At 39.1% G+C, this 16098-nt stretch overlaps 1 protein-coding gene across 4 annotated transcripts in view; it reads right to left on the bottom strand.

The window, feature by feature from the left end:
• Window positions 1–16098, bottom strand: part of PTPRB (protein tyrosine phosphatase receptor type B) — a 66325-nt gene that overhangs the window by 26860 nt on the left and 23367 nt on the right. For all 4 annotated transcript variants that reach the window (XM_086884413.1, XM_086884412.1, XM_086884411.1 and 1 more), the window contains 11 exons: window positions 15800–16057; window positions 14310–14573; window positions 11591–11860; window positions 9548–9808; window positions 7186–7452; window positions 5650–5913; window positions 4386–4649; window positions 3209–3472; window positions 2271–2534; window positions 1152–1421; window positions 264–527 (listed from right to left, as the gene is read on the bottom strand). In XM_086884413.1, the coding sequence (XP_086740539.1) occupies window positions 264–527; window positions 1152–1421; window positions 2271–2534; window positions 3209–3472; window positions 4386–4649; window positions 5650–5913; window positions 7186–7452; window positions 9548–9808; window positions 11591–11860; window positions 14310–14573; window positions 15800–16057 (2910 nt within the window). The remainder of the gene's footprint in view (window positions 1–263; window positions 528–1151; window positions 1422–2270; window positions 2535–3208; window positions 3473–4385; window positions 4650–5649; window positions 5914–7185; window positions 7453–9547; window positions 9809–11590; window positions 11861–14309; window positions 14574–15799; window positions 16058–16098) is intronic.

The raw sequence follows: 16098 nt of genomic DNA, 5'->3' as shown, positions 1-16098 counted from the left end.
TCCTGCTTAAGGAGCATACACTGGGATGTCTTTCCTCTGACACAAGCTCCTGGGAACTGTTGTAGGGCTCCTCACTTAATTTTTCCTGCTGTAACTACATCATTCAGAATTTACCTTTTTATGTATCTAATGCTCTTTACATATTAGAGCCAATTTTGATAATAGTTGCTCTAATCTAGTATGAGCATCAGACTCAGACCAGCTCACTGGTGTCCCCCATGAGCACCACACTGGAGACAGATGGTTTTCTTAGATGTTCTTGCCTGTTCTTCCATAGACAGATGACTCGTTAGTGAGGTCTCCACTGTGTGTAACAATCACCATTCGATACATCCTGCCTTGGCGCAGATTCTGGAATGAACACTGCTGGAGATGCTGCTCTCCTGAAATCCTGTCATGAAGGGACTTGTCTGGATTGTATAGGAAGATGTCATACGAATCAAGCTCCCCTTGAGAGGTGGTCCAGCTGAAGGATAGTCGGTCAGTGGTGTTCTCTGTGACTTTCAGATTTGTAACAGCTGCTGGAACTGAAAAGAAGGATAAATGTAAGAGTAAGCTAACATTTATAAAGGTTCAGCTAAGCTGAACCTTTAATAAATTCATGGCTGTAACACATTTCAATTAAGCCACAAGTAGCTTAGTAATATCAACAGCAACTGTCAGAAACAAGGGGAAAGCATTTATGAAATGCCACTGAGTCTCTCCAATACAATATTTTTATTTCTCAGAAGGCCTGATTCTCTAGACTGTGCTCACACAGAACTGTCCATTAGCTTCTACAAAAAGCTTTAAATCAGTAAAGACTGCAATCAAGACTTGGCCTTGAGTTTAGAAGTGTGTATTCACATCCATCTTGCACTAAGAACCTTGAGATTGTGAATTAAAAACTTGATGACAATAAAGCATTCAGGTATTTCCACAAGAGGGAAGCATTCAGCACTTTGGTTTAATATCCTTTTTATGAACCACGGTCACATTATTGTGATAATCAATTTCAGATTCACATACAAAGCATGTATCAGGAAAAATGATGCATGAACATCCAGAGTCTGTACCTTACTAGAATCTTTGCAGAATCAAAATATACAGATGATTCATGTACTTAATGATATCTGACTGAGGGAAGTATAAGTAAACCAAGTTCTAATTACCTGTTCGGCCAACAGTTTCTGCACGCTTACTGAAGAGTCCACCACTGACTGTCAAAACTTGTATTTTATACTTCTTGCCAGCCACTAAATCTTCAAATTTGTGCTGTTTGGCAGTAGCTGGCTCTGATTTGTTACTCAGGAGGATTCCTTGCTCATTCAAGAGCAGAATGTCATATCTTTCGGCTACACCAGGAGCTTTCTGCCAGGTTACTAACAAGGAATGACTGCTGTAAGCATGATGGGCTAGTAATTCCTGGACAGAGGCTGGAACTGGAAGCAACAATTAAAGGCAGGATATTACCAGGTGAAATACAGACCATTCAATACACAAATCTGAATAAAGTAATTAACTACATATTTTCAAGTTCCCTTGTGGGAAAAGAAATATCTATGCATATGTTCATGCAAACAAATAATTCATAGACATAAATAAAGACATGAATTTACAGAGCATCATGGATATCTGAACTGGGAATGGAGAAGCAACAGCTATTTATAGACTATCATGAAAAGATGGAGAAGGAGGGTGAAATGAACTAATTGAAACAGGTAAGAAAGGAATATGAAAAATAAAGGAGTAGTAAATTGGTGCAAAATAGTACCCCAGAATAGAAAATGTTAGCCAGCAGCTGCTGCACAAAAATCAAGCCCATAGATAACAAATGCAGGTGCTAAAGAGAGAGAACAGATTAAAAACAAGGTATTTCATTGTTTTGTATGTTCAGACACCCTGGATACTGGGGCAATGTGTTGTCTAACAAGCCTTGATCATGCAATAGGCTCTGCTAGAATACAATACTTGACTACACATGGAATGGATGTATGTGTCAGATGGGTAAAGCCAAAGGAAATGAGAGGGATGGAACTGCATTCATCCTATGAAGGAAGACACTAGCCTAGCCTAGAATTCTATGCATATTCACCCAGGTAAAGTTACTGAAATGACACATCTCACTGGTATTAACAGACCCATGACTCATGACTCATGCTTGGAGATAGGAACTTCCCATGAATCTAAATGTCACCATGCCCTATGGTACATTCATAAACATTATTAAACAAGGGTCAGTCTCTGGGAAGATATAATGCAACTTTCTCATTGTCTCAAAAGAAACATACTTGTTCTCCCAAAAGCTTCTAAGCTGTTGTGCAAGGTGCCACTGTTAGATTGCACCACCACCTGGTACTGCTCCCCAGCTTCCAACTTGTGAAACATGTACTCAGAGATGTGTTTGGAGACACTCTGGGAATCAAGCTGATGGTTTTGCTGAAATATAGTCACTGTGTAGGAATCAACATCTCCACCTCCAGGGGTCCAGCTCACTTTCAGGCTGTTTGTCATGCCATTAGGTGACACATGAATGTTTCGGACCTTGCTTGGAACTGGAAAAAAACAGGGAACAAAAAGGCACCTGCTCAAAAATTTCCTGTTTGACTCAGGCTTCCTAATTTCTACCTATTTTATGGCCACAGAAAAATGATTCAAAAGAGAAAGATCATTTACAGGTACAAGGAATGTCATTCATGGGTAAACACAAATAAAGTTGTAAATATTTGTGCAGGATTATGTCATTTTAAAAAAGCAATTCTACGTGTAACCTCCCTCTTGTCCAAATGATGCTTTAAAAACACCTCAAAAAATGAAAGCTCTTTAGGTACCCTCAGTTAGTTGGCCATTTTGCCATTATTATCTCAATCATCCACTTCAGGTAGGTAAACAGAGTTGTAAAATACCTATTTTACAGGTAAGTGATTAAGCTAGAGACACTAAGCAAACAACTGGCATGCTTGGGAGTAACAGAAACCTAAATGCTGACATCTCAATAAAATTCCCATGCAACAAATCGGATTCTCTGCCAACCATCAAATATTAGTAAATGCAACACTTTTTTATTAAGCGTGGGTCACAAGTTGGCTGAAGTACTAGTGTGATTTTCAGTGAGACCTGTCTCCAAGAGTGTTACAGGAGTTTGAATATAATCATGGCTCAACCTTGATTTTCAATGCTTCATTCTAGAAAAGCCTAAACACATTTTAAATACCACATTATTTCTTACTTGTCAGGCCTTCTATGAAAGTAGCACGCTGTGCATCTCCACTGATGGTCAAAACAAGAATTTTGTATAGACGTCCTGGAGTCAGAGCTGTGAACCAATACTCCTCGATGGTGTTCCCAAGGAAAATGGGTGGGAAGATCTTCATATCATTGAAGAGGAGCTGAATCTCATACTTATCAACATCCCCCTCAGCCTTTGACCAAGTTACCTGCAGATCTTCTGTGCTCCTGTTACTAAGAGTCAGCTCCTTCACTGACTCTGGCACTGAAGAAGTGAGAAGAAAGATGGGAAACTTCTCAGTACTTACTAACAGGTAACAGCAAAAAGCTAGCCGCTCTGAAGCCATGCTTCTGAGCTACAATTTTTCATTCAGTTCCCTAGAAAAAGCAGTAGATTGCACTTATTTGGGTAGTTTGCACCCCATCTAACACTGGAAGGTCCCATTTCAGAACACAAGTCCACAATCTATCTGCATGAAAATAATAAATAGTAAGTAAATAATAATGGAGCTTGCAGGGAGTTTACAAATACAAATACAGAGAAAAGAGGCCTGAGCTAGTGCCAAGCCAAGGCAATCCATCTGTGTGATGCAGCACCATAATGCAGTTTGTAACTTGTGCCAGTCACAAGTGAGTTATTTTTGCCCCATGCTGCATCTTTCTTAATAAACTGAGTTTCTCAGTATGGCTCCTTAATTCACATATGGTGCTAGGTGAAGACTGCATCCAGATCCCTGCTGGTTCCCAACCAGCAACCTTACCACTCTTGCCCCATGCTCTCCCAATTCTAGTGCTTGGGGCAATTTGAATAGAGTGAGGTCTAGTCTATCTTCTTTCCCACATTTCCATGACCAGAAAAAAATTGTTTAGTACATTCTGACATAATTTAATTATAAATACTAAGCTCATGTGGAAAACTGTACAACTGTTTTCTGGCTTTCAATGTTTCAAGATTTGCTTTCCAGTTTAACAGCACAGGTCTCTCACTTTTTTGTTTGTTTGTAACTTAAACACTGGTCATAAACTAAATACTGCTTTCTGTATTTGGAATAATACACATTCAAAGAGTAATAGTCAACATTCTATGTTAAGATCATATGAAATTTTTGTTCCTGGATATGGTAAATAAAAAAAAGTACCCTGGGATGTCTCAGAATGTTTCCAGGGTGCTTACTTACTTGTTCTGCCATAGACTCTTTCACTAGTTTCGTATTTCCCACTCCTTGTGCTGACTGTGACACTATACTGCCTCCCTGGGACCAGACTGGTGAACACACATTCATTTTCATCCTTTGGGACACTTTTTGTTTGGATGAAATCATTGTTGTTCCTGATGATCACTTCATAATTATCAAAATAACCAGATGCATGTAACCAGGACACCTTCAAGTAGTCACTTCTGGCTGAATTGCTGACAGTCAGTCCCTGGACACTTGAAGGGACTGAAAGGAAAAAAAAACGCAATTAAAGATTCAGAAAGCAATAACTCCCTGAAGTAACCAGAGTTGTGGTTACTTAAAGACAACTGCATTTGTGGTAGTTAACAGGGTTTTGTGAGGAAGTTGCAAAATGACAACAATGTGGATTGAATAGTATCTGCAGTTTCCAGGCTCTTTACATCTTATGACAATACAATGGTTTGCCTTTCTAATTTTTGGTTTTATGGAACTAGCTCCATTTTTGTAAGAGTAGTGAGTTCCACAGACACTACACTGATCCAAAATTTGGTTTTCATCCTCTTGTGGCTGTTCCTTGGATTTTCACTTATATCATGAGAAGACTTAAACTGCACTGACTTGATACTCTCTTATTTTAGCACCCCCTACAATCTTTCTTTTGTTCTACTGGTTTACCAAGCGTAAAGCCTCAGGTTTTTTCAATCTTTGAGAAAGTTTTAAAAGGCCCTCCATCATTATTGCCATACTTTTCTGAGATTTCTCTATTCCTGTTCTAACGTTCCTTGAAAATTTCATGACCAAAACCATAGACACATGTTTTACATTACCAAAACCAATTGCCATGGGTGTTACTCATTATTGTGACACCTCACTAATATCTTACTAATTAGCCTATCCTATTCTGCTCTTTCAGTGCCTCAATAACTTTCTGAAGAGATGCTCTGCAGGATATACTTAAAGGGCCAAGTAGAGGCATTAAGGTTAGGACAACACATTTGAGCCAAAACTGATACATGATTTCTCGCTCATAAGGACTGACATGACTTTTATTCATGCTGAAGTATTTTTGTACGAAATAAAGCAACAAAAGGGGCATAAGAATAAAACTAAGTCTTTAAAGCTGTAATTTTATGGTTTGACCCTCCAACATCTACTCATCCATCCAAGTTTGGTCAGATAGTGATAAAACATCAGTAATGGCTATACATTAGCCATTGACATATACATTAGCCAGTGACTGTGCTTGCCCAGAGTTTCTCTTTACCTGTTCGTTCCTGGCTGAGGGAATAGTTTTCATACTTTCCACTCTTTGTGGTTATCATCACATCATAAAGTGTCCCAGGAGTAAGGCTGCTGAAGGAGCATTCACTGAATGATTTGGAAATGGTGAGAGTCTGAACAATCTTGTCATCATGAGAGAGTGTTATCAAGTAACTGTCTACATCTCCAGAAGCTGGCAGCCAAGAAACACTGAGGTAGTCACTCCGACCCGAGTTATTTACTGTTACTCCAGTCACACTGGAAGGAACTGTGCAACAAAGAGGAAAAAACAAGAAAAGCATTAACTAGCCAATCATCCCCTGCAAAATAAGCAGTCTGGGACTCCTGAGAAGTTCTGCACTGACTGCCTCTCAACAACATTCATCTCCTTTTTAAAATATAGTGAAGGAAGTTGTCTTTGGTGGCCTGATTCCAGCACTTCTAAAATCCCAGAAGTTGAGTCATCCTTTCAAATTGCCTTTCCTCAATAACAGCAGTAACTGATGAGGCTGGTGAGACGCTGAGGCCCACAGCTGAATTTTTCATTTTAAGTGGGTTCTCTGACGCCTAGTGGACGAAACATGAACGCCACTTGTTTTTCAAGCCAGGTGAGCTCAAAGGCTCTGCCAGAAGTATCATCACTCAGGTACAAAATTCTCAGTTATTACTGGGGCAGAACTTAGACATAACGAAATTCCACATTTTCACTGGACTCTGCTGCACTGAAATTAATTATCTCAACAGAGGGGCTGGCCAACAGCTGTCAGAGTCAAAATCTCCCCAGATTTATCAAATATGCTTATCTACTTTAAGCCTTTTAGTATTGTTCTTCTCCATTTTTTTTTCAGGTTTGCTTTGCCTTTTCACCTGAAAATAGTTGTTTTCAAGGAGAACAGTGCAGAAAACTGCAGAATGCCTGGCCTTTGCCAAATTCACGTAATGGGTGAAATTGCACTATGTTGCCAAATTTTTCCTCTAAATATCCACAGAACTGGTATTACATTTCATGACTCTTCAAACCTAAAGAATTTGATGCAACTGTAAATCTTGCTCTATGAAGTACAGAAGAACCTCATAATAACTAATTAGCCCTGGAGAACATTCTTTGGTGCTGGATTAAAGAAAAAGAAAAGGGTTGTGAGAACCTGACATACAAATTCACTCCCGCACCTTTAGGCAGGTTCTTGGCACACATAACGACAGAGCAATCATCCTACACCACCAGTCAGCCAATGGAACAAGAAAGTCCCTTCCAAGGAGTGATTCACCCAGCACAGTTATTCATTATTCTCAGGGTCTACTTTTGTCTTTGCTACAGAGTGATCCTTCTGTAGAGTTCTCACTGCAGTTAGAACAGTTAGCTCTCTAAAGCTGTATTTACACAAATCTGGACAGACAGTATACACATATGGAACTATATGGATGAATCTCCTGTTTTTCTGATTTCTCAGTGCAGTGGCTTAATCACAAGACCATTCTCTTAGATAAATTCAGCTTTTAAAAGCTACCAAAAAGCATGCTGGAGTGTTTTCCTTTTTACCCGTCCTTTCCTCTGCAATTGTTTGCCTTGAAGATATTCCTCCACTGACAGTGGTGACAACAACTGAATAGAGTCCTCCAGGTTTCAGGGGATAGAAGTGGTATCTGTTGGTTTCACTAGGAACAGTTTCATTTTTAATGACAACATTCTCGTGAATCAGCAGCACTTGGTATGAGTCTACATCTCCCAGTGCTCTTGTCCAGTTGGTGAACAAGCTGTTGGTTGATCCCTGACTTGCCACAGTCAGACCTGTCACTTGGGCTGGCACTGAAAAGGAAATTGTCATACTGTTACTGAGGAGAAACAAAATAAAACAAAACAGAATCCCCCAAAGAACACAAGTTTAGTCACACTGAGGAAGTGCATCAAAAGAACATTCCAATTTGCAGCCAGACTCAACAGGACTAAAAATACTTTAACTGGGGACTGTTTCCTGTCTGGGATGTGGTCTATGGGAAACTAACTAAGGCACAGAAAGGTCTTTCAGCCTTTAGCACAACTTTTCTCAGTCAGATGAGAATGATTCAATATCAGGAAACCAAAAGAGATGGCATTTTATAAATATCATTAAATAAAAGCCATCAATTTAAGAAATCTCTTGGGTTTTTTTGATGACTACTTCAAATATAGTCTATGTCTTTCCTTTTCCATTTCCTCTCCCATTCCCAATCTTTCATTTCTAATAAATGGCAAAGTTGTTTAAAGAATACCTCAGGCACAGTCATCTATACTGTGTCAGACCATTTAATTTTGGGGATAACTGACTTTAAAAGTTGTGGTTTAACTTTTTATGTCAGAAGACCTGCAGGAACTTTTTTAGCACTTTTATAGCATCGAAAGATGAATTGTTAAACAAACATAACATTTATCTAAGCATAAGCTCATGAACTTAGGCAAACCAAAAAGGATGAAGAAATAACAAAGAATGTAATATGTAGCACAAATTTTACCCCAAATCCTTTTTTCATTTGGTTTGACAATACTTGGTCAAAGCAAGGTAATAAAATTACTTCTAAAGACTTCTGTTTACATGACCAAGCACAACTGAAATAAAGAAGACTAACTATATAAAATGTGAATGCACTCTTCCTCTCTAGTTTCGTATCATCCCTTTTGCATACATAGTACTGGTTTAGTAATTATTAACAAAAGCTAGAAAGTTAGGCACATAGCTGAAGAAAATGTAAAGTTGACAAAAAACTCAATCAAAAATCCTTCCTGATTTATAATGTTCTCATAACAGTTAGCTCAATCAAGACACTAAAGTGCCACATTTCTGTGCTAAATGCTCTTCCAGTGATACTGCAGGTTCCACTGGAGGCTGACCAGTCTGGGATGGAAGTAAGACCTACTCCTGTCATATTTACAGCAATATTTTTCAAGCCTAGTAAGCTGTTCTGCTGCAAGGAAGATTCAGAGATTTGGAACACTTATTAAAACCTATGTTCAAGCTAAATGATGTTTCTTCTTTTTAACTCACTTTGAATGTAATATTGACACACAATCAGTGCCTGATGTGTTTTCAAACATTGACTCATACTAGTGAAGCGGGACCTTTATGCCTGAATAGGTCCCCTAAAGGGGTGTAAGTAAGATGGAAGTGAAATTCCAGCTATCTAATAACATATCAGAGAAATGAAAGCTAAACTTTTCAGGCCTTGGAAGGAGTTCTAAAATTTAAGTAAGGACCACTATCAACCCTAGGCATGCTTAGATTCAGAAACAAGTAGCTTGTAATTCCCCATGCTGCGCAAGGCCAGAGCTACATTTTAAAACTTTGCTTGCACTGGAGAATGCTTAAGTCAGTGCTTAAGCAGAGTAAAGCAACCTGTATGGTTTAAAACTTGCACGTGTGCACAAAATCAGCAACTTGCAGGGGGTGATAATGGGACTTTCCCTGTGACACAGTCATCATCCTCAGTAACAAATACATATTCTGCAATCAGAAAAGCAAAAAGATTCAAAATACATCTTCAAGGTCACATATGTTTTGTGTCTGTCAGCCTTGGAATGTTCCCCCTAAAGTAACATCTCCCTGTGTGGTGATGTTTCTCTTTTTCCCAGATGATGAATGCTTTTGTATCAAGGAAATGACCCTCCTGAAAATACACAGTGAAAATGGTTCTACTTATATGGAATCTTGTGCTAATGTAGATTGATTAGATGTGACATAATATTTCAGAAAACTCTTTTGCCAGGAATTACACAGCTATTTCCCAAAAATCTTAAATAAATACAGCACGATAACTGACAGTCAGAAATGAGAAATGCAGACACGTAACTTTTTTACTGAAGAAACAACCATAAGATCAAGACTTTTGAGATTTAGACAGTGAATTAAAACAGTTTGACAATATGATACCTGTTCTTCCTTCTACTGAAGTCCAGTTGCTTAAAGTCCCACTAATGGTAGTGACAGTAGCTGTATATTTCCTTCCAGGTACCAAGTCAGTGAAAGTGAATTCCTTAGCTTCTTTTGCAAGTCCTTTTTTCACAATACTAAGATCACTGTCTCCCAGGGAAACCACATAGCCATCCCATTCTGCAACAGGGGTCATCCACATGACACTAAGTGAAGATTCATTAGCATGCTTTACACGGAGCTGGAGAACAGGCTCTGGAGCTGGAAAAGCACACAGATATCACAACGAGAGCAGGACTGTGTAGTGAGCACAAATGCCCTATCTCAAGCTGTTGTAAGAAACGTGTGCTGTAAGACAGAAATGTGACAGTAACAGAGTATCTGCAAACAAGAGGAGATTCTTTACCTTTCTCTGGGAAGTCATTCTTACAAATCTGGTATTTGTGCCCCTCTTCCACTAAAGGACTGTTAGCAGCAGACTTTAGCAATGCACCATGGCTGTAATGCTTAGGTTTAAACTTACATCAGGATACCCATTCTAGTGCAAATGGAAATGCAGGGAAGTCAGTGAACTTCCTCTTGCACTCTGGGTGCTGAACAGCTATATAAGACATTTGTACCATAAATCAGATCTACACCAATGTACTTCTAACAAATGAGGATGCAAATTATAGGGTCAGAGTGACATTGATTTTGCATTGGTTTATACCTCAGTCAAACTGGGAGACACTTCAAACTTACAGTGGCACAAAAGAAAGAATTTGATCAGTGAATTTCTGTGTGGGTTCACGTGTGTGTGCGTCTGCATATACAGCAAGCACGTCTTGCCTAATATAGTCCCTGATCTGATTTTGCCCCTGTCACATTGAAATACAATTCACTTTCCAGGTGTTAATGTAAGAGAAAACTAAGTCACAACAGGGCCCAGTACCTATACTTCATAACAAACACATTGTGCACCTCACTTTGGGTCAAATACAGTCATGATACATCCACTGCCAGATATTATTTAACGGATCACGTTCTAATCACAGACTCACTTATGTTGGAAAAGACCTCTAAAATCATTGGATGCAATTATTAATTGCTTAGCTATGTCAATTAAAAGCAACACCATAAACTTAAATTACTGCAACATATGTCAAAGTAAGGAAGATGAGACGTATCTTGCTCTGATCAGGTTTGCTACAAGTCAGAGAAAGCTTCAGTTCTGTAGCTTCTACTGTTCTTACTGTTGTGCAAAATTAACAAAATTAAGACCTCAGAAACCTCAGGGAATGACAGGTAAGGGTACAGTATAAAAGGTAGGCCCCAGGAAGGGTGAGGATGAAGTAGAATGGCCCTGTCCTATCTCACATTCTTCAGTGAGATAAGGGTTAGACTTGAGCCTTGCCTGATTATTCCTACTCCAAGTCTTCCTTTCCTCTGAATTGCACTTACTCTGCATTCACTGAGCAGAAATTCTAACATTTATATAGGAATTATTTTTTAAATTTGAAGTAAATCAGATGTGGCTTTGACTAACACTGCAAAAGAATTCCACTCATGTCCCTGTAGTATATATGGATTTCCTTTGGAAACACAGACTTGAACAGACTTATGGAGCGCAAAAACAAGAACTGGGATGTTATAGGATAACTATACTAAGATACACCTTAGCCACACAATTAATATTCTTCACACAGACTGACAAGGAAACATACTGATGAACAATACAGGAAGGCCTATAGTGCCGTCTTTAAGACGTTTATAGGGTGCCCTACAATCAGCTACAAAATATAGCTGTGAAATGAACATGGAATGTAACATCTGAGTCATGATGGAATTGTGATATAGTTCCCATAGCTCTCACTACAAAACTTTTACTACAGAAGTAATCCCAAAAGTTTTCACAGAACTGTTAAAATTATTTCTGTAGTTTACAGAAGTAGTTTACTACTTTTTACTGTATTAATAGTGAAGTTAATTTGTGGATTCCCAAGTAGTCTTTCATTGTTCACAGAGCACTTTGCACTCTCACAGTGCCTGGATAAGCATTCTGACCTGTTCTCCCCATGCAACTTGTCTTGCTCTGCAAATTGCCACTCTCCACAATGACTTCCACGCCATACTCCCTCCCTGGGATGAGGCCTGCATCACGGATGAGGTACTCGGTGGTGTCCTTCTCGAGGGTGGTGTTGAGCACCAGGGCTGATCGGTTCCACAGGAGAAGGTGGTACCTCTCCCAGTCTCCCGCAGGGGGCAGCCAGGTCACTAGCAGAGACCGCAGCCAGCTGCTAGCACCTGCCTGCAGCTCCAAAACTTTCTGGGGAACTGGAGAAAGAGAAGGTGAAAAAGCAATTCTGAAATGGGGTATTTCTGGTGAGATGTAAATGTACAGGCAAAACCTGTCTCACAGAACAGCTATTGTACAAGTCTTGGAAAAGCTAGAGCAACTTGAGTTATCTCGTTGCAAAGACTGGCTTTCATTTTAAAGACAATTCTTACTCTTCCCCACACAAACCACTCACTTATTTTCCTTCTGGTTTCTGACATCAGAAATGGGCAACCCTCTTAGGTCAGGCAAAATCTCCCCTGTGCACTTCCCAGAAGCATCTTGCAGTTTTCAGTCAAGTTCCCTGTTGTTTCCTGCACTTCAGCTCACTTAGAAACTCTCAACCAATTTTTTCACCACTAAGGTTGAAACTTCAATCTCTATCAGCCCAATTCTGGTATCAGCAGCAGAAATGCAGAGCTGAATGGCTTTTTTCACAGAAACAGCTTCTTCCACCTAGTATGTCCTAATTCCTCCCAGCTGTATAAGGCACTGAGGTTGACAGTGCCACTAAAGTGGTCCATTAAAGCATCCACTCCATCCTGTCCTGTACTTCAAGGATCCTGAATTTACATTCCTAACCCTTTTACCCTATACTCCTGCAGGTCACATTAGGCCACTGAAACTTTTCTGATTTTCATGGAATAATTAAGTATTAGCCAGATAGCAGAGACTAGAAGAGAGATGCTGACCCTTAGGACAGGATACCTGTAAGCTTCGTATTAGATACTCAGAGGTCAGCATTGGAGCCCTGAGACTATCCCCAAGTATTAACTGTAAACTACAAGGCTAGCATCATGTCCTTATGCTTTATCTAGCTTAGTTAATATTTAATTGCTCAGTATCTAGCACAGGATTGAAACCTCTCTACCAGCATCACAAAATACTCACCGGTTTCACTTCCCATGGGCATAGCTGGATATCAGACCTAGAACTCCCATATGCCAGTGAATATGGGAAATGTGTTTCAATTTCTGAGTGAGTGGATAAAAGCACACAACGTATTGTTAGGAAGCACAGATGACCTTAATGGCATAATGTTTCAGTCTCTGAGATGTCCATATTTCTTACCACAACATTTCTTGGCTGCCATAGGCAGCAATACACAGCAATGTGTATTATGTTCTTGGGCACCTGGCTCTCTCTGTAACTTACAGTGGGACCCTAAGAGTCTAATCCCTTCAGCATCTGTAGACCAAACAGTCTGGATTTACAAATTTATCTTTACTCCACAGAGCTTCTGCTGAAGTGACTGTTTTCAAAGCTCTTGGTGTCTATGGTAAAGGAAGGAATTGCATATGATCAGCATGCTTGGAAATAGGACTTCAAATCTCCAACTTTGAAAGCATTGGGTCTAGGTCACAAAGCTGGGGATCAGTGTTGTTGAGTGAGGGCCTGAAGCTCTCCCTTTAGATTGAAATGGTAACCTTAAAGGACTTTAGTGGTAGGCTAAATAAACAAAACAGACCAGCATTTAAACTAATCCAGCTTTGTACTTTCTGGACATGAAAGCCTTCTAAGGCTCTTCCAGCCTCCACTGAGAATGGGGTATCAGCTAGTTATGTCAAGGATGTGACTTTCACATGAGATGTTTAGCTGTAGACAATAAATATTTTCTAAAATAAATACTCTGCTCTCTTACACACATATTTTCTACCTTTTGACTCTTGAGTCTACTAGAAATTTATATATGCATTCTTCACTGAGTTAGAACTTTTAGTTCTATGCCTAATTCTAACTAAGTCAACTTTTGCTCAGGCTAGGCTGGTATGGAAAATATGACACACCTCTAGGGCCAATAATGCTGTGGGAGAATTATGCAGGATTTTTCAGGTTCAGAACTCATACAAAAGATACCTGAAAGAAAATTATTACTTCTGAAAGAAGATAAAAAACTAGTAACTCTGCTCTATCCTGGCTGTCACATGCCTTTGTTAATCCAAGTTGTTTATAGTAAAGAAATATGAGACATAATATTTTCCAGTTTGTACATTTGTGTCTGGAAGAAGGAATAAGACTAGACCTTGAAAAATTACTCCAAAAACTGTTAATAATTTGACTACATGCACACTTTCCAATAAAGTAACTCAGCTTATATAGTATGCTGAGCTGAATTCAAGATAACAAAGCTGATCAGAAGTGCAGTAGTATGCAACAGTTTTGTCCCAGACTCACTCAACTATAAGTAAAATTCAACAAAAAATCAACAAAAATTCAACTAAAATTCATGACTGTTGCCTGCTCACAAGATATGCTGGAGCTGCTTTTGGCTGTCAGATTAACTGCTGCCAGAGAGTCAGCAGGGGGTATTCCTGAAACGGTACTGTGCTCTTAATCTCATTTTGCCTAGAATCCAAATTATTTTGTCTCTTACAGTGGCTTACTACAAGGCCAGTGTAGGAAAAAATAGCATTAGTTACAATGTTCTTACTGAAGCAGAAGACTTACATGTCCTGCCAGTTGCCATCCGATCGGTGAACAGTTCACCACTGATTGTGCGGGCAGTAACCTGATAAAGACGTCCTGGAGTTAGCTTGTCAAACTGCGTCTCTGTGACTGGTGGCTGCACAGTTTTGACTTCTTTAACTGATCCAAGATGAGACAGAGTGATATTATAGAAATTGAGGTTTCCTGAAGGTCTTCTCCACTTAACTTTTAAAGCATCTAAGCTGCCATCATTAGTCACCATCAAATCTAGGACTCCAGCTGGGGCTAAGAAAGGAAAATAAGAAAGAGAATAAAATATATCCATCACAAAACATGTAAGACCTGCTGCCTTCCAAACTCCCACAGTTAAGTTTTGATTTTGAACAGTTATATGAGATGGAATATGAATGATTTTGCCTGAACAGTGAAAGGGCAAGATCTGGTCACAGTGCAAGTGAACCCAGCCCTGTGTAAGACATTGCACTTCTGAGAACGACGCATTTTATTATGCCCACTCTCTTTTCATGAAACAGAAAATCTTTTAGCCGTGTCTGCACTCACACCCATCATTTTGACCAGATAATGCACATGCTCCTAAGAACAAGAGATGCCTGCATACATTTTGGTAAATGTATTACATGCATGACTGCAGATATGCCTATTTTTCACCAGTGTAAAAAGGATTTGAATAAGACTCCTTTATTCAAATGTTACACCAAAACAAAAACATAGCTACCTCAAATAACTTCTCAGGCCTGGGGAACAGTAGGTACTAAAATGTAGGACCATGCTGCAAGCTACATGGAATGCTTTTATGCTCTAGGAATACCTGTGAGATTTAATTTTTTTTTTCACCCAACAACAGAAAGAAATAAAAACTTCTGAAGGAAAGAAATCAAATTAGTATAATCCCCCAAACAGCCCAGACAACAGCACTCATCAGTGCATCCTAAACATAACAATATTTTCACTTAATATTACATTATGTTTACATGATAAGATTTCTGTAGAAGAAATTGTATCTTACTCTTCCCAGAAATTAAGGAGAGCGAAGGCATGACACTTGTTTGCCTACGTAAGTGTTTTAGTAGGATGTCATCATTATCTCTATGACCACAGAACTCCAGCCTGAGAAGTGTTCCTAAAAAAAATACTTTCTAAGTTCTGTGAATCAATATTTCTTTGTGAAAAGAAAAAAAAAATCCATAAAAACAATCCACAAAAACCCTTATCAAACCAATCAACTAGGCAAACAAAACCCCAAACAACCAAACCACCATTTAATTTTAAAGTTCTTAATGTACTTTACCTTTTTTCCACTTCCCTTTCACACTTTTTCTACTTTCATTTTAGCCTCTGAGTTTGTTGTAGTGGTAACTTAAAGAATTAAATAAGCTTATGGTGTCTCTAACTTGGAACACGAATCACTTATTATTCTGAAATACGTCTATCATACTATTAGGTTATGGTCTTAGCTTCTTGTTTTCTTGTGATGAATTCTGAACTCATACCTGTCCTGACTGTTTGAAAACTGCTGCTCTCCAATCCTGCTGCCTGGGTTATGATAGAGAGGTTATACAGGTGGCCAGCTGTAAGTCCTGAAAAAGTGTAGGAGGTCAGAGAACCTTCTTGGTGAATCTCATGAACTCGTACATGATTATCCAGTAACAGCAGTCTGTAGTGATCCACATGTCCAGAGCCAGAAGACCACGAAACGTGGATAGTGTCTGTCTTGACACTGACCTGAATATTTTCCACAGGAGATGGCACTGTTGGTAAAAAAAGAATACATGCTTAAGGCTTAATGGTT

Source organism: Cyanistes caeruleus, chromosome 4, assembly GCF_971803275.1.
Source record: "Cyanistes caeruleus chromosome 4, bCyaCae1.hap1.1, whole genome shotgun sequence".
NCBI lineage: Eukaryota > Metazoa > Chordata > Aves > Passeriformes > Paridae > Cyanistes > Cyanistes caeruleus.
The sequence above is the reverse complement of the archived record's forward strand: the minus strand, read 5'-3'. Positions and strand labels throughout refer to the sequence as shown.